At 39.3% G+C, this 26,302-nt stretch overlaps 1 protein-coding gene across 1 annotated transcript; it reads left to right on the top strand.

The window, feature by feature from the left end:
• The first annotated feature begins 1,893 nt into the window (after positions 1-1,893).
• On the top strand, positions 1,894-23,837 carry myg1 (myg1 exonuclease). Its single transcript, XM_069690922.1, has 7 exons — positions 1,894-2,222; positions 3,746-3,858; positions 9,913-10,072; positions 11,156-11,305; positions 13,692-13,814; positions 14,514-14,695; positions 23,265-23,837. The coding sequence occupies exons 1-7, from the start codon at positions 1,941-1,943 to the stop codon at positions 23,452-23,454; spliced, it is 1,200 nt and encodes a 399-aa protein (XP_069547023.1). The 5' UTR covers positions 1,894-1,940; the 3' UTR covers positions 23,455-23,837.
• Positions 23,838-26,302: the final 2,465 nt, after the last annotated feature.

Here is a 26,302-nt window from a genome sequence, read left to right as displayed (position 1 = left end):
GCATTGACTTTCAGCCAGTGCGCTGTCCATGGTGCTGATCAAAGCCTACAGCCCCAGTGGAAGGTGCAACATGTACCAGATGTATTTACTCATTTAATCTGTGAACAGGAATATAAAGGATACATATCTAAAATGGTAGGAGGCTAAAAACATGATTTAATTCACTTAAGTTTTTAAATCTACAATGTAATTTACCCTGACCTAAGCAAACCATGTTGGGACAAACTGCAATAAAGTAGTATCTTGATGGTGTTCTATTCGTGATTTCAATGATGATGCTGTAGATGTATTGTTTTTGTGACACTAATTTAAATAACTTTTCAAGGCTCAATACAAGTATAAAAACCTCTTTAAAAGGTTCTTTCAGCAGTGCAGTGTACAACTTAAAAAAAAAAAAACTAAAAGCCGTTCACACTTTTTTAAAAACCCAAACAAGCAAGTGAAAAAAGTGAATAAAAGAGTGGGAGTATTGGATTAACAAAACACGGTTTGACCGTGGCCGTCGCAAGAGAAACCCAACACCCAATACTCTCAGGAAAATGGACTCCCCCCATTCCAAATCAATATTTATTGATTTCATTACGCTGAAATAAAGACTTGTCAAGTGACCTGGTGAACTGGTGTTATGTGACAGAGCAGCTCGGTTCAATGACTGACACTCAGCGCCACCTGCTTGTTGTAAACTGAACCAAGGAAATGAAGAAAGAAATTGTATTTCTATAACAATATATTGCCAGGATTATTTCTAATTAATACCTGCACGCAATATTAATCGAGTACATTCACACTGGACAGAATGTTACCATCATCAGAGGATGAATCACAGGCTGCAGGAGAAAGTCTTTATAATCCTATTTCTAATATAAAAACCAACCTTTAGCAGGCTTGTTGCATAATGGGACATGGGGGTTTGCTTTCCACTAATTTTTTATTTTTTTATACACTTTATTAATCCCCGAGGGGAAATTTCTTCACTACAGCAGGGGGGCTCTCAAGGGGGAGCTGCTGCAGCAGGCTGCCACTAGCGCGGCGCCAGGTAACCTGACCTGAGGTGCATGTTTTTGGATGATGGGAGGAAGCCGGAGAACCTGGAGAGAACCCACGCAAGCACAGGGAGAACATGCAAACTCCGCACAGAAAGGCCCAGGACCGGATTCGAACCCAGAACCTTTTTTGCTGTGAGGTGACAGTGCTAACCACTGCACCACCATGCCGCCCAAATAATAATAATAATAATAATAATAATAATAATAATAATAATAATAATAATAATAATAATAATAATAATAGATCAGTGTGTGGATAAAGAAAGAGCAATTGTTTTTTACACATGGGAAGGCACTGAAACTGTGGTACCTCTTTTCAGCCTGGATACTACTGGGGTCCCATCTGGCAAATTACCTTGTCAATAAACCTTGAAGATACTGACTCTGACTCTCACCAGCCGATAACTCAGGCCCTCTCTATCATGTATGTATTTATGAATTTGATTAAGGTTTATTATCAAGAGACAAAAACAAATCAGTACCAAACAAAAACAACTCGAGTGCACCCCTTCACTTGATTGCAGATGTAATTTCTAAAAGGATATAATAACTCTCAATACTCATTCAACAGCCTTGTCTATTTTACTGTCTGCAGCGTCCTCTGCTGTCACATAAGTTCCGCCTTCATAAAAACGCATTATTACATTACCGTGGTGATTTACTTCACATCAGTTCAGTCAAGCTAATCATATTGTTATTATCACAGCCACTGTCTTTAATTACAAAACGTAAAAAAGCAAGCAAGCAAGAGAAGCAAAAAAAAAATATTTTTTTAAAAAGTAAAACGCCTTACCGGTTCCCGGGCTTCTTCGGTTGACAAAAGAGGCGTACCATATCCGGTCCGGCTGCTAAATGTGTCCGCCACTGGCGGGTCTCGTGTGGATTGTTGTCTGAATGTGGCGTGTCCGTGGTTTTGCACTTAAACTAACAAAACTCACCTCTTCGGAGACCGCAAGCAAACGCGCAAGTGTCGTGCGAAGTTTCGACTCGCAGGACAGGTGCTGTTGTTTACTCTCCGTAAACGTCACTCGCACTGCACCGCGCTGCATGTCAAGTCAACGAAAGAGGATCTGCACCGACAACATGACCGTCAAAAAGATCGGAACTCACAACGGCACCTTTCACTGCGACGAGGTCCTGGCCTGTTTCTTCCTCCGTCAGTTACCGGAGTACACGGTGGGTATCGCACATGTGAAGTTTACTTCCTCTCTTCATTCTGCATTCATGATTATAGGAAAATAAACTATTTATCGTTTTTATGTTCCTCTCTTTTTGCATATACAGTCTGGGATTCATGTCAACCGAACCAGTGTCTTGCTTACAACACACCAAACGAGGGCGCTGCTGTATAAATAGATAGCTCTTCCAAACAGTATAACGTATACAGTACATAACAAATGCTTCGTACATTTTAGGGTAAAATTGCACATTAAAAGATCCACTAAACAGGGTAATAGCTGCAGTAAAAAAACAAACAAACAAATTATTTCAGTTATTTACTGCCTTTCCTCATCACTAATTGTCTCATTTACCTGATTGAGGTCTTCTGAGTACTCCTCATTTAAAGACTGCAATTCCTTTCACTCATTCTCACCCTTTCATTGTGCTGCAATTCTGATAAGAGTTAATCTTACTGTTTAGTTTGACCTTATGTCCATGATAGTGGCGCTGAGAACTATGTTTATTTCTTTAAGACGACATATGGGAATAATTTAACTCATTCTTGATCAATTTTAATCTTGTATTTGTCTTCTTTCAGATTCAAAGGCCTGTGCGGCTTTTTTTTTTTTTTCTCCATTCGACAAATGTAACTCCTGTGATTAAGTAATTGAGTAATGATCAGCCAACGTGATCAGCATTTTATTCTGAACTGTTCTGTTAGATTATAGTGCATTTCTATTGATTATTGATCTGAATAATGTGGCACTCAAAATCTCTTTATGATAATGCACAATTATGTGGTGCAATCATTGACCCAAATGTAAAGTACAGTGCAGCCCCATCACCAAAAGACTAAACATCACAAAAAAAGTAGGCAATTAAGTTGTCATGATCATTTTATATACTGATGTTGATATATGCCTTGACATTGTTGACACTTTCTTGATAATCAGTTGAGAAAGTGTTTGGCCCTTCTAAGTAAATTAACTACCCGAAGCAAAAACCATACAAACAATTTGCCATGAAGCCCTCCTGCACAGTGATTGCCAGCCTTACACGCAATGTCCAAATAAACTTGAGATATATTAAAGGGATAGCAAACCCTCTATTAACGGTGTTACAAAATCTCAATATTGACAGTTATGTCATAACACAATATATATTATCCTTTTGCCCAAACCAAGAAAATAATTAGGTGAAAGCAGTTCTGCCATTATGTGAGCCAATCGTTTGTTTATATTGGTACTGTGAATACAGAATCATACAGCACACATTTATCTTATTATTCTAACAAAAAGATTTTAATTATATATGTGAATTTGCATACGATTTATATGGTCAAAAATATAAATTGGGTTTTTCGCTGAAGGTTAGCGCTCAAAACAGCCTACCGGCCCTCTGAGGCCCAAATAGGGCCACTCTGGTGTTATAATTAATGGTCTTGGAATTTAGAATACATTTGATGCATTTGAAACATTGGTATGCATGATTTTTTTTTCCTCATAAATAACCTACGATTCTTCTTGTGAATTGCACAGGATGCCGAGATCATCCGGACCAGAGACCCGGCGCAGCTGGCAGAATGTGACATTGTTGTAGATGTGGGAGGAGAGTTTGACCCCAAGAGGCACCGTTACGACCATCATCAGAGGTACAATTCTGGCTGCAAGCTGCTGCACACAGAATATGCTCATATGAATAAATCATGTTAATCATACTGTGGGTTTATTTGGATATAGTTAATCATGATGCAGCGTTTTTCTTTCTTCATCAACACTACATTATTACTACAAAGCAACTACTAAGTTGGATATTGAGGTCTTTGAGAATTCTTGCTGAAAGTGACAGTTAAAGTTTGATTTTTTTTAATTAACAGGTAGACACCAGTGTGATGGAAGAATTTGATGTTATATTTTTTACATAAACTCATATGGCCAAATTATTGTGGAATCACCCTTGTGCTGTTACTTCCCAATAATTTGGCACTTTGTGTGGACTTTATAATATATATAATATCAATGTAAATAATATCATGTTCTTTTTTCCTTAAATAATAATAATAATAATAAACTTTATTTGTATAGCACCTTTCATCCAAGAAGTTACATGTAGTGTTTCACATAAAAACATATAAAGGAACATTTAAAAATACTGAAAATAAACAAGATGCACAAGAACAGATCAAATTAAACAGAAATAGAGTTGAAATATAAAATAAGTAATATCCATTTTAAAGCCCCAGTAGTTAAGTGCAGGGGAGCTTCAAGAGTAGCTAGTCAAAGGCTAATGTAAAGAGATATGTTTTGAGCTTTCTTTTAAAAATATTAACTGATAGCTTCCCTGATATCTAACATAGTTTATTCCACAGCTTTGGAGCAGAACTGAGAAAAGCTGAATCCTGAATTTTCTTTCGGTTGTTGCTGGAAACCTCCAATAAACCAGCAGCAGATAATATCAGTGTTCTTGAAAGCTCATAGTTAACCAGAGAGTAAAAGATGTAACTCGGTTTGAGCCCATTAAGAGCTTTGTATTTGAGAAGGAGGACCTTAAAGTCAATCCTGTGTGTTACAGGCAGCCAGTGCAGAGCAGCCAGAACTGGACTGATGTGTTGTCTCTTCTTGGATCTGGTTAACACTCGAGCTGCAGAGTTTTGGATGAGCTGAAGTCTATCTGTTGTTTTCTTTGGTAGGCCAGTAAAAAGTGCATTACAGTAGTCCAGTTGGCTAGAAATGAAGGTATGAATCAACTTTTTGGCATCTGTCTTGATTTATAAACAGCTGCACCCTGGCGATGTTTCTAAGGTGGAAAAACGAGGGTTTCGTCACCTTGTTAATATGAGCCTTGAAACTTAGATCTGAGTCTAATATTACACCGAGACTTGTTACCTCTGATCTTATCCACGGAGTTAGTTGGCCCAGATCATTTTCTACGATTTCTCTTTTTGTTTTGGGGCCGACGAGGAGGATTTCTGTTTTATTCTCATTTTATTTTGGGAAATTATTGCTCATCCATTTATGTATTGCTAAAAGACATCCAGTGATGGCGCGCATAGCTGCATCATCATTTGGTTCAGCTGCGATGTACAGTTGTGTGTCATCTGCATAACTATGAAAACAAACATTGTGTTTTCTAATGATGTTCCCCAGTGGCAGCATGTAAAGTGAGAACAGTAAAGGACTGAAGCAGCTCCCCACAGCAGCTGTCAGGTTTCTCTGACACTTGATCTCCAATGCTGATATAAAACTTCCTCCCTTAACATTAAATGGACTATGTTTTTTTAGTGACGGAAAATCTCACCAAACCTTGTACAATGGGCCACTTTCAGGTCATTTAGACGTGGGAGTATGCCACGATTATTACTTAACATAATCATAATATGTACTTTGAAAATGGCCAGTGTCTTTTTTTTATCTAGAGATGTTATCATTAGGGATATTTTCACTCTCTGGTGTCGGAGAATGAGAAAGTAAATCTCCCTGTGCCTTCTGTTCTGACATCCTTGAAGCACCCTGATTGTGTGAATCATTCAGGGACAGGCGTTCATGTTTTCTGGGAAATTCCCTGGCAAAGTTTCTCCCGGATGATTGCATTCACTCAAAGTCTCATCACGTTGAGTAATCAGCCCATTCCAGGTGTTTTGTCAGTTTAATGTCCTGATGATAATCAGAGATAGCTTTTATGACCATGATGATAAAGATATGGCAGGGCTCTCTTCCTGGCAGGCGGTTAGTGATAATTAGCACTCCTTCTATTGAACAAACCCCTGCTGTTGGTTCACAAGGCACAGAGGCTGCCACAACACTGTCAGGGGCCACAGGAGAATGTGGCTGTCACTCACATGCGCGGATGGGGGCAAGATGGTTGTGATGGCAGGGATGGATGTAAGTGGGCTGGGATGCTGCAGGAAGTTGGAGAAGGAGCTGGCAAAAACATGTAGTTCTCATTTCAATAGCATTTTAAAAACCGTGACAGTGTGCAGATGAAGTTGACAGTAATACCAATACATCCCACCCAAAATCTAGAGCACTTTTTTGTTCTGTTGCCATTGGTGTGTGAGTGGATGAATGGGAGACAAACTGTGCTTTGAGACTACTGAAGTGATAAAGCACGATACAAGAGCAGACCATTAACCATTTAACCATTTGTGACCCTCCATATGTGTCCTGTGAATGAGATAGTTATCTGATATATCCTCTTAACTGTTAAGCGTCAGAGTTGCTGGTAGGCAGATTTTATTACCTTTGTGCAGAGCTAGTTTACCTGGTACCCTTTATTTTCATTTGTTATGCAATGCTAAAATAAGCTAACTAGCTGCTGGCTCCTGCTGCATGTTGACTGAACAGAAAAGAAAGTGATATCAATCTTCAAAATCCCTGCAAACAAACAAACAAACAAACAAGCAAGTGAACAAGAATATTTCCAAAAAATGTTGAACTGTTCCTTCAACAACAGTTCAAGGACAATTTACATGACTTGTTTAATACAAACTGTAGATGAAGAAAATCATTTTATATTAAAAGCTTCTTACGCAGAGAGGAAAATGACTACAAGAAGTTGTGGAGGGAGAAATGTTCTCCAAACTCTAACTAAAGGTAATAAAGCACGTCAGATTATATCAGGCAGGGATTAGGACTGTGGTTGTGTACACTAGAAATGCACTCACTAGTCCTTATCAGCAAAAAAATAATGTATGGAGTGAGTAAATATAATTTTCAGTGACAAATACTGTCTGAATTTTGCAGCCCCTCATTGGCTGTGAAATAAAATGACTAAACCTTTTCACGCAGCTTTGTTTTGTAACAGTTTAAAAGTTGTTCCCACTGGATTTGCTTCTCTGTGGACACTGCAGGCCACAGTTCACTCAATTAATTTGCCGTTTGGAATTAAAGTTTTCCGCTAATAATCATATAATCTACAATATAATTTAGTTCTTCAGTCATACTGGACACATTCTACTGGACGGGTAGGTGTTTAACCAGCAATGACCCACAAACAACAGATTCTGAAGTGCTCCTATAAAATTATTTAGTCTGTTCTACAATACCACAATTGGATTTCATTCCCACCGTCTGACTCTCAAAGGAGTGCATGTGTAACCACCGAGACTGAACAATTTATTTTGTTAATGAAATTATTCTTGCATGTTTAAGCGTCCCACACTTTATACACCGCATTAAAAATATACTTTGGTTCAACCGCTGCTTGAGAAGCATTGCTAATAACTAAAATACTCCCACTGAATGAAATAAGTACAAAGCAAGATCCTTATAACACAAATAATTAAATATACTTAAATAGCTGCAGCGACGTTGTCCTTTTGTGTCACTCTTGTTTAGATTGTGTTGCCTCTCAAAAGCCTCGGAAAGCTCCAGTCAAGCGGCAACCTACCGTGACGTCACCCATTGGTTTGTGAACTGTTGTTTTGAAGATGAGTCTGGCATTTCAGCTGTTGCCATCTTGTTTTTTTGGAGCCATTAGTAACCATATTAGGAGTGAGCGTGGAGGAGTGAGCGGTGTATCTGGCTCGATCTGACTAATAACCCGTCCCCCTGTCCAGGAAACTTTACTGCACCTTCAGCATGTCAATCAAACCAGACATGCCCCATATGTACCACTTTTTGAAGATAGTATCTAATTCATTAAATAACTATTTTTGAGCCGAAGGAATGACACTGTAATGACTTGTGGAAAAACTTTAACTTTACTTTACTTATTTAATGAGAAAAGTTCAATGGGAGTCTATGGAGCTAGAGGTTTTTAGGAGTCAGCCCCCAGTGGTCCTCTGAGGTATTGCACTTTAAGGCATTTCAACATTGTCTTTTCTTTTTGCACCCAGAAAATACATCCATTTTTACATACAGTCTATCGCTCCGATACACCATTGCTCTCTTTGTAAGCCTAATTTCCCATCATTCTGAGGGAAAACTGGAATCAGCGTGATAGAAACTTTATGTCCAGTAGTCTTAAAAATATGCTGAGTTTTTTTTTTTTGATTTGCCTCGTTTCTAGTTGCTCTTCAATAAGTTCATGAAGTTTAATCCTGCACACACATCAAATAGTATTCGATAGGGCCATTCCCTGTAATCATATAGAGTGATTAGCTTCATCAAGTGTTGCAGCTGGTGCAGTATGGAAATTATACTGTATTGTATGTTTATTATGTTTAAACAATTCTTAATTCATTTCTAAATATTTCCCGTTCTTAACTGTGACTGCATGGTAAATGCACTACTAACTATCTTTGATTCCACACAAACAGTTTAATGAATTCTTTTTGACAAACATATTTCCTTTAGCCCTTCTACATTTCAGTTTGTCATTTTCCCCTCGCTCATTCACTCCCATCTCCTGATTATCAGCATAGAAATGCCTCAGCTTGGCCAATTAGTCCTTTTAATAGCTGTGATTACCCCCCACTTCCCGAGCATGTCACTCATTCATTTGACGGTCGTTTTTCCGCTGTGCCGCAGCCCAAGCATCCTAATTAAGCCTGAATTAAATGACCAGCAGTGGCTCTGTACAGGAGTCCACCCATCTCAGCACGTGTTTGAGGAGAGACCTCCAGTAGCTACTGTATTTGTGCTCGCACTTACAAACATGTCTTAGCAAACAGAAGATTTGTGGATGCATTATTATTGATTTCTGATACACAGCCTGTAATTACAGCATAGCTAGAAGCAGCCTTTTATTGACTGACCCCTTATTTGAATGGATCACTTATTGGGGGAAAAAAAGTGAATTAACTGTTTGTGAGCCGAACACTAATGTTTAATCATGCAGGCTGTGACTTTTTGATCCATGTACTTGATAATCTCAGTCTTTAGACCATGCAGTATTTTTCAGTTAGAAGCTGTGATCTACTGTTTATCTCCAGTCCATAGATTCATTTTTACTGTGATATAAAATAGAGAAAAGCAGCAAATCCTCAAAGTTCAGGAGCTGGAATGAGAGAATTTTGGGCATTTTTGATCAAAATTATCTTAAATGATGAATTGATTACCAAAATAGTTATGGATGAAATGTCAGTTTATTATGTAATCAACTAATTCTTGCAACCCTAACTGTAACAAGGCGTTACTGTATTTTATAGATTATCTGTTTAAAAAAAAAAAAAAAAAATGATGACAACATTAAGCTGATTGCGTCTGTTGGTAATGAAAAACAGACACCAATTTCCCTTTCATCATTAGTTTTACAATTTATCATCCACTGTGAAGTTGAAACAATACATTCAGTGTTGTTTGAGAGACAACAAAAGTAATTTATTAAGCAGAAATTCCCCAAAAATCACTGGTTGCAGATTCTCTAATGATCTCATTTTCTGATTTACTTAGTGAGTAAATTGAGTCTAATTATATTAGTTTTTGGATTGTTGGTTATTTAAGAGGAGACATTTAATAATTTCCATCATGGTCCTTATCACTGTTTTCTGACAAAAGTTACTATTGTTTTTTTGTAAATTTTTCACTACACCATAAATTAATTAACAATTGAACAAATACTAGATTAGTTGATAATGAAAATACAACATTGCCAATCTAGTTGAATTCTGATAAACTACTCTTGTGAATTAAGTGGAACATGTCTATTTCAAAGCATTATAAATGTCTTTTTCTCTCATTCTGTACAAAATATTGTCTTATTGTTATAAGGCCAGCTGTGTTTCTGTTGCAGTCGGCTAACAGATTTTTCTCCTTCTGTTTAGGACTTTTGCAGAGAACTTCCACAGCCTGTGTCCAGAGAAGCCATGGGTGACCAAGCTCAGCTCAGCCGGCCTGGTCTACCTGCACTTTGGTCGTCGAGTGCTGGCCCAGCTGACACAACTGAAGGAGGAAGACAGGCAGCTGGAGGTGCTCTTTAACAAGGTGAGAGGAGAAAATTGACAGATTTATAGCAGGCAATGGATTTCCACTGATTGCGTTTTATTCACAAAACAAACACTCCATTGGAAACAGATGTTTTCTACTGGCCCACCTGTGTCAAAAACAGAGGCTCTGCTGGGGAAGTGATCCTAAACACTGCCAATTTTATCATGAAGTTGGAAGAAAGGGAACAAAAAAGACATCTGTTACGCATTAAATTATCTTCACTACTAAAACCATGTTGCTACTCTCCATGTTTGTGCGTTAAAGAACAAACCATGTGGTCGCTGTAGGGAATGCAGTATACTCATTTGTTAAACATTTCGTTGTTGGCCTTTTGCCTTCATCAGACAGTTGGCAGTTGACTGTGACAAGATATTAAAGGACTGAGACAGGAATGTGACAAAGTTCCTCTGCCAGATTCAAACTGAGTTTAATTCAGTGCATTGCAGACCGCTCGGCCAGCAGGAAGCCTTGGCACACAGTGCATTTTGATGGCCAGGAACATTAAGCCAGCCAAATCTTAGGGTCACCATAAATGTAAGCACTATTAACTCATATTATCATCAGCTTTTGATGTGTCAGTTTGTCTAGAGCCCCAAGTAATCCTTTTAATCATGGTTGTGGCTTTACTTATTTTAGGATGTTGTATGTCTTGTTCTTAGCCAGTTCAGACAATCGGAACCTCTATTTTTGCCCCGAAGCTTAGTTTCACTTGTAAGCCACTTGTAAAATGTCAACTCTTTGGTGATAGACCTTCAAAGTCATCTGTGCAGCACGAGATATGTCTCTACATCTGTGCACCTCCTCTAATTCTTGTATTGTGGAGTTTTGCAAGGACCTGTTAAATAGCATCTCTTTCCAGTTTCCTTTTGGTTTGATGACAAAGACTTCAGTAACTGCCCACGCACTGTGACCAATTGGATTTTAATCATGATGTTATAATCCCAGTGCATTTATCTCTCCTGATAGTGTTGTCTGTCTTTACTACTCTGACTTAATGCTGAAAATGTGTACAATCATAAAAAAGTATATTTTTGTGTCATTAAAGGTTCTACTGTCACATGTCTGTCAATTTGCTTGCAGCTGTATGAGCACTTTGTAGAGGAGGTGGATGCTGTAGACAATGGCATCTCACAGTGTGATGGGGAGGCCCGTTACGCGGTGTCTACCACGCTGAGCGCACGCGTCGGGCACCTGAATCCATGCTGGAACAGCAAGAGTCAGGATACTGAGGTGAGTCCATGTGCGTGTGAATGTACTGTATACCTACACGGCACCACAGGGTAACAGATCACACCGTATTTGTGTGGCTTTGTGTCTGTGATTCTGGACTAATACATTACATTATGACTCGTGCACAGTCTAACTGATGGGAGTATGTCAAATTGTATATTTGCGAAAGTAAAATAAACACCTAAAACATCACGTAACAGTGCGATGAATTGCCAAGCAGACAATTTTCAAACCCTGTAGTTGTCAGTTAAGCCAATATTCTTTCACTGCAACCAGTCTATTCCCAAACATGAGCGGCATCTTGTTCTTTCTTTGCCCTCCTCAGAAAAGATTTAACAACCAAAGAGGGGATTTTTTTTTTTTTTGTCTTAAATTTTTTTGTGGTTTTACAGGACACATTCAATCCAAGGGATTGCATGCTAAACACTTCAACTATCAGATATTTTAACATTGATTAATCTGCAGATTATTTTTCTAAAATAATCTTTCATTGAAAGAAAACTAGGCTGAAGCCTATCTTGGAGCAGCGAGTCCACTTTGATTCCAGAGGGTGAACCAGTTGCTGAATGCCATTTCTCTATTATTGCTTATCAATGAGGGCAAAAATGACCCAAAATAAAACCTAACAAAAAAAATTAAACTAAAATCAAACAATTTTATATGACTGGACCATGTTGCTTGAAGGCTTTTAAGTTGAAATGTCACCTTTTAATTTGAAATGGATTCATGAAGTTGTAGCATTTGACCTATTAATGTTGTAACATCATTACTCGTTCAGTGACAGACATTTGTGTTCATAGCGCTGTTGAGATCCTGCCAAAAAAACAACAATCTCATAAATCCCGAGCAGAAATTTCATTTTTATGTCTAGTCACCAGCCCGAAACTTAAAGATATTTACTTACTACTGCATAAGACAAACAATAACAGCAAATCCTCATTTGAGACGGTGTCTTTTTTGCCTGAAAAATGCCTTAAAAAGTAGTCCCCGGTTATTTTTGAATCTGACTAATTGACTGATTGACTGCACATAATAATAAAAAACTACAAGAAATGTGAATAACAAAAATCTGCACAAACTAATGCAAAATGATTTTTTATGAAAGCGCTAAAATACATTAAAAACACCTCTAACTGAAGCTTACTAGCTGATCAATAACCTGCCATCACGCACTGTGAATGTTCTGACCTGAAATGCCTGAAGCCTGTTGACTTGACATTAAACAGAAAGCTGTTCCACAGCAGGGCCACAGTGTAAAAAAAAAATAATCTAATTTAATGATAATGACACATATTATGTTAGGAGTGTTGTGGTAAACATGACCGGTGCATTGCAGTGAAATCAGTGTGCGGAGGTCCTTTTTAGAGGCGTGCAGAAACAACAAAGGCTCGGAAATGGCCTAGTGTGACGTTTCTGTCTCTCATTAGTGCAGGATGAGAATGCCTGTAGGGAAACGGCACCCGTTTACTGCAGACTCTCACGAGATACCTGCAGCCTCGCTTTGCATCTATGTTGACTATGCCAACATTTTTTATTTCCATCGTTGGGCTCTTTCCTGGGTCTCGCTGGCCCATTTGTTTTTTTCACATTCGAGCTCTCATGATTATAATTCTCGTCCTGGCACTTCCTTCCAATTTCCTGACTAACTGACACTGCAGGGAAGCCATCTCTGAGAGACAGGACACTGGGAGAGATTGGAACTGGAAAATGTTGGCAACTTTATGGTAGACTGACCTGGTGAACTCTCAACAGTGGCTATTTGTGATAATTGAAAATCTAATGGATTTTCATCTGGTCCATCCATGACTGTTAAAACCCAGAGCCACTGCAGGCCCCTCAATCAGATGCATACAGATTAGACTGGCATGACATGCTGAGTGTGTGTGTGTGTGTGTGTGTGTGTGTGTGTGTGTGTGTGCGTGCGTGCGTGCGTGTGTGTGCGCGCGCGCATGGGTTAGTGTCTGCATCTATGTTCTTTCTCATGTTCTGTTGGGTTTCTGCTCGTGAGACTATGAAAGTGAAGTCAGGCTGGAGTTGGTGCAGATTGTGACAGGAAGCTAATAAAGCAGGGCTGGATCAGGTGGGAGATGGTTAGACGAGACTTCATCACCCCCGTTTTATCTGGCACAGTCTCACTTAGTGCTTGACATCAAACTATTGGAATTCAAAGTCGGTGTAGTAGCGACAAAAGATGTAAATGATCAAAAGGAGTTTGAACTATGAGCACGTTATGAAAATTCACTGAGTTCTTTTTTCTTCATCATGATGACATCTAAAGTTTAGTTACTTGTCAAAAAAAAAACATGTATTCTTTGAGAATATTTTAATTCTCACATTTCTTCACTGTATCTGACTGTAACGTGCGTGTTTTGTATTTTCTCTCTAGGAAGGTTTCAGGAAGGCTTTGAAGATGGTTGGGGAGGAGTTCCTTGACCGCCTGGAATACTACAAGTCCTCCTGGCTGCCGGCTCGCGTGGTCGTGGAGGAAGCTGTTAAGGGGAGGCATCAGGTACAGGTTCAGCACACTTTATATGCAGCTGTGGGCTTTGCACATTTCTCATGTTTCTCATGTAAGAGTATTTAATTATGTAAATTGTGTGTTGTATTTTAAAGCACCAAACACAAAACATCCTTTGGGGGGGGTTAGAGTCTTATTTTGATTATTTTGTCTTTAGTTTTAGGCAATTGTTTTAATATTGCAAGAATTTTTATTTGCACTGAAAAAGATTTAGGTAGTTGTTTTTTTTCCACCCCAGTCTTGTAGTTTTGATTCTCTGTCACTTTTCTAGCATGGAGGGGAGAATAATAATGTCCCTTTCAGTGGCAAGTTTTTGCAATAATAGTTTTTAATATGTCCTTTTTTAGTTCAAGATTTTGTTCCAGTGGCAAGTTTTTGATGCAAAAAATATATGTTCTTGGTCCATACTTTAGCTCCCGTTAGATTATATAGTAAAATATCATGTATAATGATGTTAAGAAACTTTATTTTTAAGCAATGTATCAAGCAATTGTTTGATTATTGTTTTACTTTGCCCTTACTTTCTAAGAAATCTTACAGAAAACAGGACAAAGTCATATTCATCTAGTATATGACTGGACTGTGTATGAAATATTGCTGGTCTGTTTCTACGGCTAAAGGAGTCCAATCTTTGTGTGTCCTTTTTTGCACATTAGTAACACAGTTTCCTGGTTCTCCTCTTGTTTCCAGGTGGATCCCAGCGGGGAAGTGGTGTTGTTCTCCCAGGGTGGGTGTCCATGGAAAGAGCATTTGTTTGCCCAGGAGAAGGAGCTCCAGGTGGAGACGCCCATCAAATTTGTCCTCTATCCAGACCAGAACGGACAATGGAGGGTCCAGTGTGTTCCTGCTGGGCTCAACACCTTCCAGAACAGGTACTTTTTTTCTTTTTTTTTTTTTTTTTTTTTACAGGAATTTAGTTCAAGAGCCACAACTGCAGCTTAATCCAAAGTCTGCTTTTAGTCAAATTTTATTGAAACCATTTCTGCTCAGTAAGATACAGCTTGTGACCACGTGTGCCGTGGAGGCACTTTGCATGAGTTACCGTGGCAGAAATGGAGCATGCAGAACTCGCAGTGACACTGAGAGACACACACACAAGACATTTTCCCAGACTGGATTTTTTTTTTTAATTCAAAGTGACAGACACAGCTTCAGAGTTTTTCACATGTTTTGAATTGAGCTGAGCTCTGGTGACAGACGAGCCATGGTGTATGATTTAACGTTTGTGCTTATTGGACCATTTGACAGCCACTCACGGAGGGCTGATGTGTTATCCGGTGAGAGAGGAACTCCTACAAGGATAGAAATACTTGTCTGTAGGATGAAGAAGATACTTTAGTTAAGGGAGAGGTTTTGTTTTCACATTGCTACCTAAGGAACTGAAAAGATGTAAACACAGCCAACACCTCGACAGAGCCACCTGAGCCCTTTTTTTCCATGCACACGCTTCTCACTCAGGTGTTTCTTTTTTATCTTTCCAATGTTAATTACACCCAGTGCTTCAAATACAGCAAGCTGACAGATATACAATACATGCTGCTTTGGCAGTTTGACAGATGCTTTTATTTACAGCTGCTTACTTGCTAACACCAGGGTTTTTATGAATATTAATGAGAGTGAGATTCATGCTCTATTGAACGACAGAGTCCCTTTGATTAAAAATACGTTGTACACAATTGTCTACTCGCATCCTTCTTGAAATATGAATCTGATTTAGGTCGTTTACAGTCTAATTCGATCTTTAAATAACAACACTGGAAAAGAAATTAGGTTTGATGTGTAAATGTGCTCAAGTTAAACTAAAATGATTCATTCTTTTGTTGCCAAAGAAAAAGGGTCAGTTGTTGGTGCTTACCTTGAATCCATGTCTCTTAAGTGGGAAAACAAAATGGTAATGTCAGTGCAGTTGTTGAGACAGACCTACATTTTAGCTGCCAAATCAAGACAACTTTACAAATTTACCCTGATTCCCTAACTTTAAATGGATTATTGCAAAAAATGTCTGTTAAGTTATTTGAGGTGACACGCAAGTAATTGATCCTGTTGGCATTTTATGACAACTAAAATTAGTTAAAACGTTATTATTGTGAATGATAGGATACAGCACATCTCTCGCTCACGATGCCAGCAGCAAACATTGACTAACATGACAATGTTTTGCACGTATAATGTTTACCATATTTACCATGTTACTTTAAGTCCTTAGGCGTGCTAACTTTTGCTAATTATCAAAAAACACCAAGTGCAGCTGAGGCTGACATTACAAATGAATGCATTTACATTTATATTGCAAACCTTTGTGTTTGCTGTGATTATTTTTTAAGTTTTCTCCTATTCTAAAACTTAACTACTTTTTCTCTGTTACTTTTGTGTAAAATAACACTTAATTAATCTCAAAGAGAAATTAGTGTTTCATTGGAATGAAGTAAAACATAATAGTCTTTTCCTTCATTACATGGCATGCTGCTGTCTTCAGATTTATAACCTATACAACACTGTAAATCACTCTGATTTGTGTTTATGACATACGTAAACATGTCTTATCTTGCCTTGCTTCGTGCATCAGACTCCTGCTTTTGTTGTGGATCATTTCTACATGTTTTGCCAATAATAAAGCCTTCAACCTTCAAATTTAACAACAAAATGAAAGATGCCACATCCACGATGCTCATCAAACCATTAGTATGCTTGTCTTGTCACCTGGTACATAATAACAGTGATGGCAATACAAAGACCTCCTGATTAACACCAACCTGTGGAGAGGAATTGTTTACCCAAAAAGCTTCTCGCAGTCCGACCCACAATGCTGCTCTAATAATGTCATCAGCATACTCTCTGGAGTTCTGTTAGGTAGTGCGTTTCTTGACTGCTGCCCTAAATTCCAGACTGCAGCACACATTCTCAAGGTATGGCCAGTGAAAATGTGTTCCAGCCTCATACTGGATGTTGTCTTGGAGATACTCCGCTTTTAGCTGCTTAGTGCCTCGTTGCTTTGGCAGAAAACACAATTTGAGTTTGGTCTTTCACCGGATACTGACAGAATATTAGCTCCAGGAAATCTTCTGATACGGAAAATCTTTACAGCAATGATATTGCATTCTTGTTTTTTTTTTTCTCTGTTGGATTTGGTTCTTGTGCTCTGAAGTTTTGTCGACTTGTGCTGTTTGTTATTGTTTTTTAAAATGGTAGTAAGTGGTGAAAGAGTTTTGGTGGTGATTTATGCTTTTTAATGTTTTAAGGATGCAACCAGATATCAGGGTAAAGCATGCAATACACATGCCAGTCCACTAGAGAGTAGCGTGTCAGTTTCACAGTCTCGTGTCTCAGAGTGGCCTGATAAAACCACGTGGTTAGGGTTAGGCAAAACAACAACAACAAACGCATGGTTAGCCTTACACACCAAAACTACATTGCTTTAAAGAAACCTTCTCCCAGACTTGAACAATGACTTCATGCTTAAAAGTCTTCAACTGATAACACTGGACCTCACCTTCCTCCAGGTTTTCACTGCCTTTGTACTTCGTCAGATGACAGTGATACTTGGCTTAAAGATGAACATTACTGCCAGAGGATAGATTCTGGTCATAGATTGTTATTAAAGGTGGATGAAATGACCCCCCCCCCCCCCACACACACCCCCTCAAAAAAAAAGTGAAGCCAAGTCATTCAACTGCCACCTCGTGGCTAGTTGCAGTATTGGTCATAAACCATGTTGGTCATAAACCCCGCCCCTCCATGTTAGCAGATGGGGTATGGGCCAAACTATGGTTTCTTTCATACGCAGTACTTCATCTTGATGTTTGTTTATTTTTCTGTTCGGTATGATTATTTGATGCGATAAAAATGGGGTGTGACATCGTGATTGAAAGCTGTGTTGATTGAAGAAGTTGCAGAGGCACTGGTGATGGTTCCATTAACGTCACCAGCTTAAGCTATAATCTCCTGTCTTCAAAAGTTCGGCTGCACTTTTGTACAGTCGGCGGAAGTGGAGACTTTGTGACAGAAAATGTCTCCTCACATCTGCAGAGTAATATAAAACATACGAGTGTTGCTGGTTATAACGACAAAATTCACTGGTGACATATTATATCGGTTGTTGTTGATAAATGTTCATTTTAAAACAGATCAAATTAGAGGTTATATATTCTCTGCTTAATGGACTCTGCAGCTGGTGTCTGTATTCAGCCAAAGATTGTTTAAGTGGAAAGATGTGTCACTCTGTAACACCAATGTGCAACCATGATTTAATTGTGTGTTTCTGTGGTTCATCAGGGACATCCAATTAAAATGTAGTTATTATGGCGCTCATCTTAATTTTAAGATTTTAGTCCATGTTATGAACATGAATTAGGCTCCCACCTAACATTATCGTACTTATCCAATAAAAGGTCATTAAACATTTTAGAATTGTAGTTATTTTTGCCTTTAATTACTTGTGAATGTTTATAAATAAACTTGATGAGACTCAACAGAGATTTGGACTCAATAAGGATATTTAACTGCAGTTGGTAGATTTGTGAGACTGAAAGCAGATAATGCTGTAGGGAAGGAGAAATGAAAAAGCGATTAGTGCTGTCTGTCTGTCAACTAATGAAGTTCGTGAGAGTTGTGTGTATGTCAATGTGTTTCCAGTATGAGTCATAGCAACCTGAGATACCCAGTATTTTGTCCTCATGTTCCATCACGCTGACGTCAAGGGTGGCACTCTCACTCCACTTACTCATGTACATAATTAAATTAGAATCTGCAATATTTTTATGTCATATTTTCAGTAGTGATGAATTGGCCTTTACAGAAAATATAGTTAAATCTTATTTTCTGATGTCTTTACTTCTATTAGTTTTTTCACCCTGGAGCTAAAATCAAGTTTTCAAACACATTTTTCATGGGAGAGTAATTATTATTGTGATAACTTTTGTCTTTGATCAATTTTCATCCGTGTCAAATTAAATTAAGTTTCCCATTAAGTTTTTATTTTGGATGACTCGTCTGTATGAAAGACTGCCTCTCCAACAAGTGTCAAAGTGAAGATAATTTTGTTTACAGCTGTGAGAGGCTATGACATTTTCAATATAAATTCCACTTCAAGTACTTAAGGCATTTTCTGCTGGTAGAAATTCCCTAGATCAAACACACTGCATGATGTCATGAAATTTTGAAGCTTTTTAAATAAGTAAATCAATTATTGTATAACAAAAGAACCTTTTAATGAGTTGTTATGCAAACTTTTTACTGATACTATTATACACAGTCTGTGACAGTTGTATTGCACTTCCTGTCATTGCTTCACAATAAGAGTCAACCTGTGCTTTGCCATTTGCAGAAGTATGGACGGTAGGCTCGGCATTTGCAGCATGTTACCCGTGTTCTGTAAATGTGTTGTTAGTACGTGCCCTCGTGCTTTTATTCGAGGTTTGACAGGGGTCATTATTGACACACTGTGGGTTGATTTGAGAGCAGTAGGGGATCTCCTGCGCACTTTGTAACCACAGGCACGGGAAGAGGGTGGAATAGCGTTTTTGATTCACTCCTGGTCTGACTAGTGAGTGCTCGGTTACAAACCTTCTATTTTCACCCCTGTCCCTTTCCTCCTGGCTCTCCCATTAGTGTCTTTTTGTTCCGTCTGTGTCTCTTTGCGCTCTCTCTCTCTCTCTTGTGTAGAGTATTTCTGTCTCTGTCCGATAATCACCCTCTTCCATTTCATGACTTTTTTTTTTTCCTATCTGTCTTGCTGTCTTCCCATTAATCCTATTTCTCCTCCCTCCTCCTCCTCCTCCTCCTCCTCTTCCTTCTCCTCCTCCTCCTCATCCGCCCTCAACCCTATGTCACTGTCTTACCTTTCACACCTTCTGCCAGACCTCCCCCCCCCCCACTCAACTGCAGAATCTCATCAGGCGGTAGCGCTTTCAACTAGAAAGACAAGGCACCAGTTTATGGTCACAGAGCACTTCAAAGGTTTAATTTAATGCAAACATGCTGGTTGGTGTTGGGTACATAAGAGCAATGGCTGGGGAGGTGGATTACAAACAAATATAAAGCTCCAGATGGCTCTTTCTCTAGGTGGCCTGCTTCCTCCCAGTAGGCTTGTGCCGACATTGCAAAAGGGGTGTTGTTATCTCCTGTGTCCCTGCTACTGCACCTGGGGGGAAGGTCTATTTTTATCAGCATCACATTGCTCAGGAAATGTGAGCTAGGAGAAGGAAGAGGAGAGTGGAAACAGTCCTTCCTTGGAGATGTACTGTATAGGATAATACTGTTGGTTGACAGGAGCATGAGCTGAACCAGAAACGTGTACCTCTATTTAAGGGAAAACACACTGGCTGCTGCCACAGTTATCTGCTCTTTCCTTGTATTTGTCCAGCAACTAATGATTTTTTTTTTTTTTATGATTGTTTTATTGTCTTCTTTTTCTCATTCTTATTTTCTCCTTCTCATCTACATTTTGATGAATTGGTGAATAAAATACAAGGAAATGCTAACAGATGCCGCCACACATGATTTTCGAGTATCATGTGAGTTAAAAGAAAATCAGCAAATCTGCACAAATATGAAGCTGCAACTACAGAATGTTTGCTTGAACAATGATTTAAATGATCGATCCATCATATTAATGGTGGAAGGATTCTTTGTGTCGACTAACAGTCGTTAGTTACAACCAATAGAACCATGTTTTATAATATTTAATTATTTAGTGCATTTTTTTTTCTAGCAGCAGGAAATGTTTTAAGTTTCTGGGCTGACAAAAAAAGGGAAATAAGTAACATTGTTCTTACTGTGCTACATTACATTACATTAATACTGTAATAATGAGTTTTTAAAATAGAACTTTTAAACTTGTGCTGACCTTCATTTCAGTCAGGAGAAACTTAATTTTAGAAACGGATACAAAATGTTATTGTGAAGCTTAAGAACAAGAGATAGACTTGAGGGATGTGAGAGTCTTTAGCTATTATACCCCGTTGTGATGCCATCAGATTTAAAGGGGGGGAGGGAGGCAGTGTGTAGTACAATTAACTCCCCAAAGAAAGTAAGGAAAATAACAGGAAAGAGAAAATAGACCAACTTGACACATCGATCTTTACCCTTCGAGCTTTGTAGTAAATGTAATGACAAAATTAGACATGGAAGGTTTTTGAGAAAGCAAAACAATTAAGGCTGCAGGATAATATAAAATGAGGTTGTGATGATCCTGAGGGTGTGAGTGTGAGGTAGGCTGTGAAGAATACAATGTAAGAAAAGGTCAGCAACGACCAAATCAAATAAAAAGTCACTAAGGACCAAACAGAAATGAAGCTTATCAACTTTAATCAAATGTGGAAAAAAATGAGGTCCGGCGACGAAACAAAAATGAAGTCTGCCAAGACATAACAGAAATTAAGGCCGAATGCCCAAAAAAATATATCGTTGAGGAGTGCTGGTCATGAAAATTGGGCTCGCGGTGAGTCCCCTGGACCTGACAGCTGATGCGGAAGAGAGGAGACCAGATTTGAATTTTGACAGCAGATTGACATCGTGGCAAAGTTTGATTGGTTTGCCTGAAAAACCCATAGTCAGGTATTTAGAAGAAGTCATCAAGCTGCAGGAGGATTCAACACATCTGTATACTGTATGCACAAGTGGCTCTTGTTATAGTCTTGGAGAAGAAGGCTGACCAGAGAGTTCAAGCGCTGCATAATATCACTAAAACCACGCAGTTTTTAAGTATTAAAGATCTCCTCTCTCACCAGTACCTACTCTGAAGTAACATTTTTATCCAGTGAAGCACTAATTCCCAGTATTTGTCTCAGTTGGGGTCTGTGGGGGTTTTCTCCCGTGAGAAGTTCATTTGCTAATTGTAGTTTTATTTTTAGACTGGTCATCTTGAGAATGAGGGCTTCCTGGTCTGTCATAACAACAGCAGTCATCCCCCCCCCCCTCCCACTCGTTCCCTCATTGCCAGCCTTGTTGATCTTTCCCCAGAGATCGTTTTCCAGCCATACCGTGGAGATATCGATTGAAATCGAACATGCAAATCATTTGACATTATGGTTCATTTTGCACAATTCCAGATGGTTGACTGTCTCATCACATAGAATGGCAAGGGGAAGCAGAATGTGAGACATGGACTCTTCAAAAATAAGAGCAAGAGAAGACACTATACTCGCTTCAAACTGCAGCCGTGTATGACAACCGTGTCACTTTATTTATGACAAGTTTGCCTTTACAGTTCTTTAATTCATCGAGTGTACGACAAAGAAATTGAAGAGCCTGAGTTTGGCATGCCGTTTTTAATGAAATCTGAACTTGAAGTGGATTTCGGCAGTTTTGAAGGCATTTAAAGTCATTTCAGAAGCAGTCGAAGGGTGAGAGGTGACCAATGAAGTGCTAAATCAGAATTAAATCGGAACAAAACTTTGCTAAATATAACAATACTCTGAGGAGAACAGGGTCTGAGGTAATGGAGATAATGACACGCACAAGCACACGCACACGCTCGAGATAGCTGGAAATGCATTTTAAACGATCTGCCAGGCTGTGGACAGATGTGTATGCTCCATGCAGTAGGGCGTAGATGAGCTGCTCTCCATTTTTATGAATTTTCAGCATCTTACCACCTTATCCTGAGACACTTTGTCGAGGTCGGCTCGTAAACCCTGGCAGAGCTAATCTTTTCCCCACTTTATAAGATTGCCTGTTTACTCTGGTTCCATCGTATGTCTCTCCCGCCACTCTGCCAATTTGTGATTTTCCACATTGTTGGAGAACAATAATGCTGATTTTTATTTTTATTTTTTTTTGGTCCATTTGCTGGGGTTGATTGTAGTGGTGCTATACGTTAGGTTACTGCAGTTTACCTTAGATGACAACGTGTCGTGTCCTGGTCAAGAGGATAATATAAGTGTTTGTGCAATGCTATGCACAAACAGTAGAAGAAATTCATTATAAACAATGAAGTCACATTTTGAATTACCTTTGTTCTTGATGCAGTAACCAGCAATTATTCTCATTATTGATTCTTTTTGTTTATCTTTTCAACTCATTGAATATCAAATCGCATTTTCGCAAAGGCAAGGTGATGCATTTATACCTATATATTTGGTTGTCCAACTAAGAGTATACAACCCAAAGATATTCAGCTGATTATTTTACAGTAAAAGAGAAGCTGGAGCCTGCAAATGTTTGGTATTTTTGCTTTAATAGTTAATCAGACGATTGAGCATATCATTTTACTTCACCGAACTCCTTCTTGCAGCTTTGTCTGGGTTTATTCTGTTCTTTTATTCGAATATTATTTACATTATTCCAATGTCCAGAATCAGTGTCACAAGTGCTATTTTTCTGCTTATGCAAAAATGTACAGCACTGTGTGTTTTGCCGAAGTAATGTGTCAACAGGAAGCGAGCAGCTGACCACATAGTGTCCATCTGTAAGCCAACCTGCCCTTCTGTGTTCCTGTCCCAGGCTGTCCCTGCCAGAAGAGTGGCGCGGCGTTCGTGATGAAGCCCTGTCGGAGCTCACTGGGATTAAGGGCTGCATCTTCGTCCACGCTGGAGGCTTTATTGGCGGGAACAAGACCAAGGAAGGAGCCCTGGAGATGACCCGGAGGACCTTGCAGGCCGCCGCCCAGCCCCCCGCAAACGGAAGCAGCTGACCTGTTAGAGAGGACGGCAAACGGCACGGCTTTTTTCTGGTCCAGTCTTTCAAGGGAAAATAGCAAAGATTAAAATGTTAGTTAGCTTTTATGCAGCCTGTACATCCCAACCATGGTTAATGTTTTGTACTGCCATATCAGAATGGTGATTGTGTGGTAATAGCAGCCAAAAATCATCAGACCGGTTCCTAAATATTAATGTAACAACACAGACTCACTCTGAATCATCATGGTTTTCTTCTTCTCCCTGCCTGTTCTCATAAATATGTATCTGTTTTTGTTTTGCAATACAAGACAATTTGCATCACATTCTTGTCTTTGGTAAACATTTCCATGTGAGGTTAAATTCACCAATAAACCGCGCGTTTCCTATTCTGCTCACATACTTTGGTTTTCATTCTCAGCAGGAATAATATGCAGCCGTCTGACCGACCAGCGCCGACATCTTCAAAGCCTGTGAATACCATGGCCTTACCTTTCAAGGGTTGATTTATATAGACACCTGGACAGTGGTTCCCTCTTTCATTCGCCTACTGACATTAACTGTAGCACAACAAAGACATACAGAGGCTACTTCCACTGGCTCCAAGATCAAAGCATTAATAATGAGGCCTGATTAATTCTGAGAAATTTAATTTCCAAACGCCAAGTGGAGCTGCTCCTTGTGGCACCCGGTATCGTGACAAGGTTATCGACACTGGAATGAGTCGTACAGTCAATTTCCCTCTAATAAAGTCGGGGGATATGCCTTGAAATTCTCATTATTACTCCCAGATGTTCTTACCCCTTAGCTCTACCTGTTACTCCTCCTCCTGTTATTGCGTGCCTCATGAGGCTGACCTTCTGCTGCTCTCGCTCTACATAACATATTACTCTTATTTCATTGCCGTGCTTTTTATTTCCATCAGCGCTGGTGTTATTTTGCAGTGAAAAAAAAAAAGGCTAATTCATGTGTTGTTACTTACAGCTGTTGATGTTTCTCTGCTTCATTTATTTTTCCTCATTTACCATTTACTGTGTTCAGTGGTGCGGACTGTTACTTCTTAAACAACAAGATCCGTTTACCGTCTTTGACATTCTTTTACTTTTTTTTCTTTTCTTTTTTTCTCTCTTATTTGAAACTGAGACGCTTTTTGTGCTCTGAGTGAATCCTGCTACAAGCATTAGGTGGCTGTAATTGAAGGAATTTGCGCAGATAATACGTGGTCATAACAATAAATCTCAGTGTATCATCTAATCTATATTTAGTCTCAAGTTTCAACTGCTGAGTTCCTGTTTCCTTTTAGCTGAGAGTGCACCGGCTATGTATAATAGCTTTGGAAAGGTACACTTCCTCTTGCATCTTCTTTTCCACTCTGCCTCGGTCTCAGAAGCGCATGCACACACAATTTAGTGTTATTACTCTGCTCTCTATTGTGCTGGACTCGAGCCAATGTCTCCAATCCAATCTATACACATTTGTGACAGCCTCTTACAGTCACATGGTTAATATTGTAATCTCTGCCAACTGATGCTGTGTTGTTTTGTGCGATGCAGATAATAACCGCTTTTTCAGACCCTCTACCTCGCTGGAAGAAGCGGGACGCAGCAAAGATGTATTTGTCACGGTGGCGTAATTGGAGATACAGTGAGTGAAACTTCAGATTGGAAGGAGGAAAGAACTGACTTGTAGCCTATTATGTATTGATTTGAGTTTCCAGTAGCCACTCTGCCCTTGCATGCACAATTGCAGGCTCATTCAGGATCAAGTGCACTTGCCTGATTGCCGAGCTCAAGAAATCACAGGAGGTCCGGGCTGTGTTTTTAAAATTCAGTGTCCTCGGATGCCCTTTCTTGCATTTTTGTTTGTGTTGAGTCTAGCCTATGCTCCAGTGTTTCTCCTGCAGAGCCAGGCAGAACTAGCCGGCACTAAGTCTTTTCCTGTCACCCAAATTTACCTACGAAGCAAAACAATTTTTAATATGTTTTTGTCAGCAGGGAAGGTTTTTTTTCCATCTGCGTTCGGAGTTTATAACGACACAGCAGCACACCAAACCCTTGTGTTGGTGCTTGGTCGTAAGCAGTTTTAGACGTCTCCAGCCCCGGCAAGTCCCAGTTGGCCACACCGTGGAAAAATGGCTACTGAGAGCCTCAGCAGAACACCTGCCCCCAGCCTGACCTGTTGTTAGTGGATTCAATCCCAAGAGAACAACAGGCTCGTTACAAGAAATGCTCCACTGCTTTTTCTTTACCTCCGTCTCTCCCACTCCATCAGGCATACTCGCCAGGACATGTATTTTATGTTTTTTGTCCTCCTCCTTTCTTTTTCATGACACATAATCGACAAAATCATAACCGTGCATGCCCTTCCGTGTCTGGGAGGAGTCAATTTCTGCCGCTGGCTGTCAGATCTTTCTCTTTTTGCCTCTTTCTGTTTACAAATTTGTGTAAGGTTCATCCAGTTTTCCCCTCAGAGGACTGCAGTCAAACCAAACAGATGATGCCCAACGGCTTCACTTCACTGCAGTCAGGTTTTCCAGTACAGTTCACATTGTCAATGTTGTCATCAGCAAACTGCTCATTGGCATGTACATCTTTTAGAATTGCTTCCCCTGAAAACATCCCACTACATCATCAACTCCCTTCCTGCCTCAGCTTTTTTTTTCTCCCATTTTCTATTTTGCTTCCTGCAAATTGAACTTTTCACCCATCATCATGCCATTTACTCTCACTTCAGGAACCAGAAACATGGACAATGTGCAATACTTTTTTGGGGGGTGGGTGGTTGTTTTTTTTTATTCTTTTGCCATCATGTGCTTTTTAAAAAAATTATTATTATTATTATTCACCACTTTGTGCCTCGTTATCT

Source organism: Brachyistius frenatus, unplaced genomic scaffold (assembly GCF_029030835.1).
Source record: "Brachyistius frenatus isolate BFR_SWC_R1_liver_20210118 unplaced genomic scaffold, ASM2903083v1 Contig_10, whole genome shotgun sequence".
In the NCBI taxonomy this organism is placed as follows: Eukaryota; Metazoa; Chordata; class Actinopteri; family Embiotocidae; genus Brachyistius; species Brachyistius frenatus.
The sequence above is the reverse complement of the archived record's forward strand: the minus strand, read 5'-3'. Positions and strand labels throughout refer to the sequence as shown.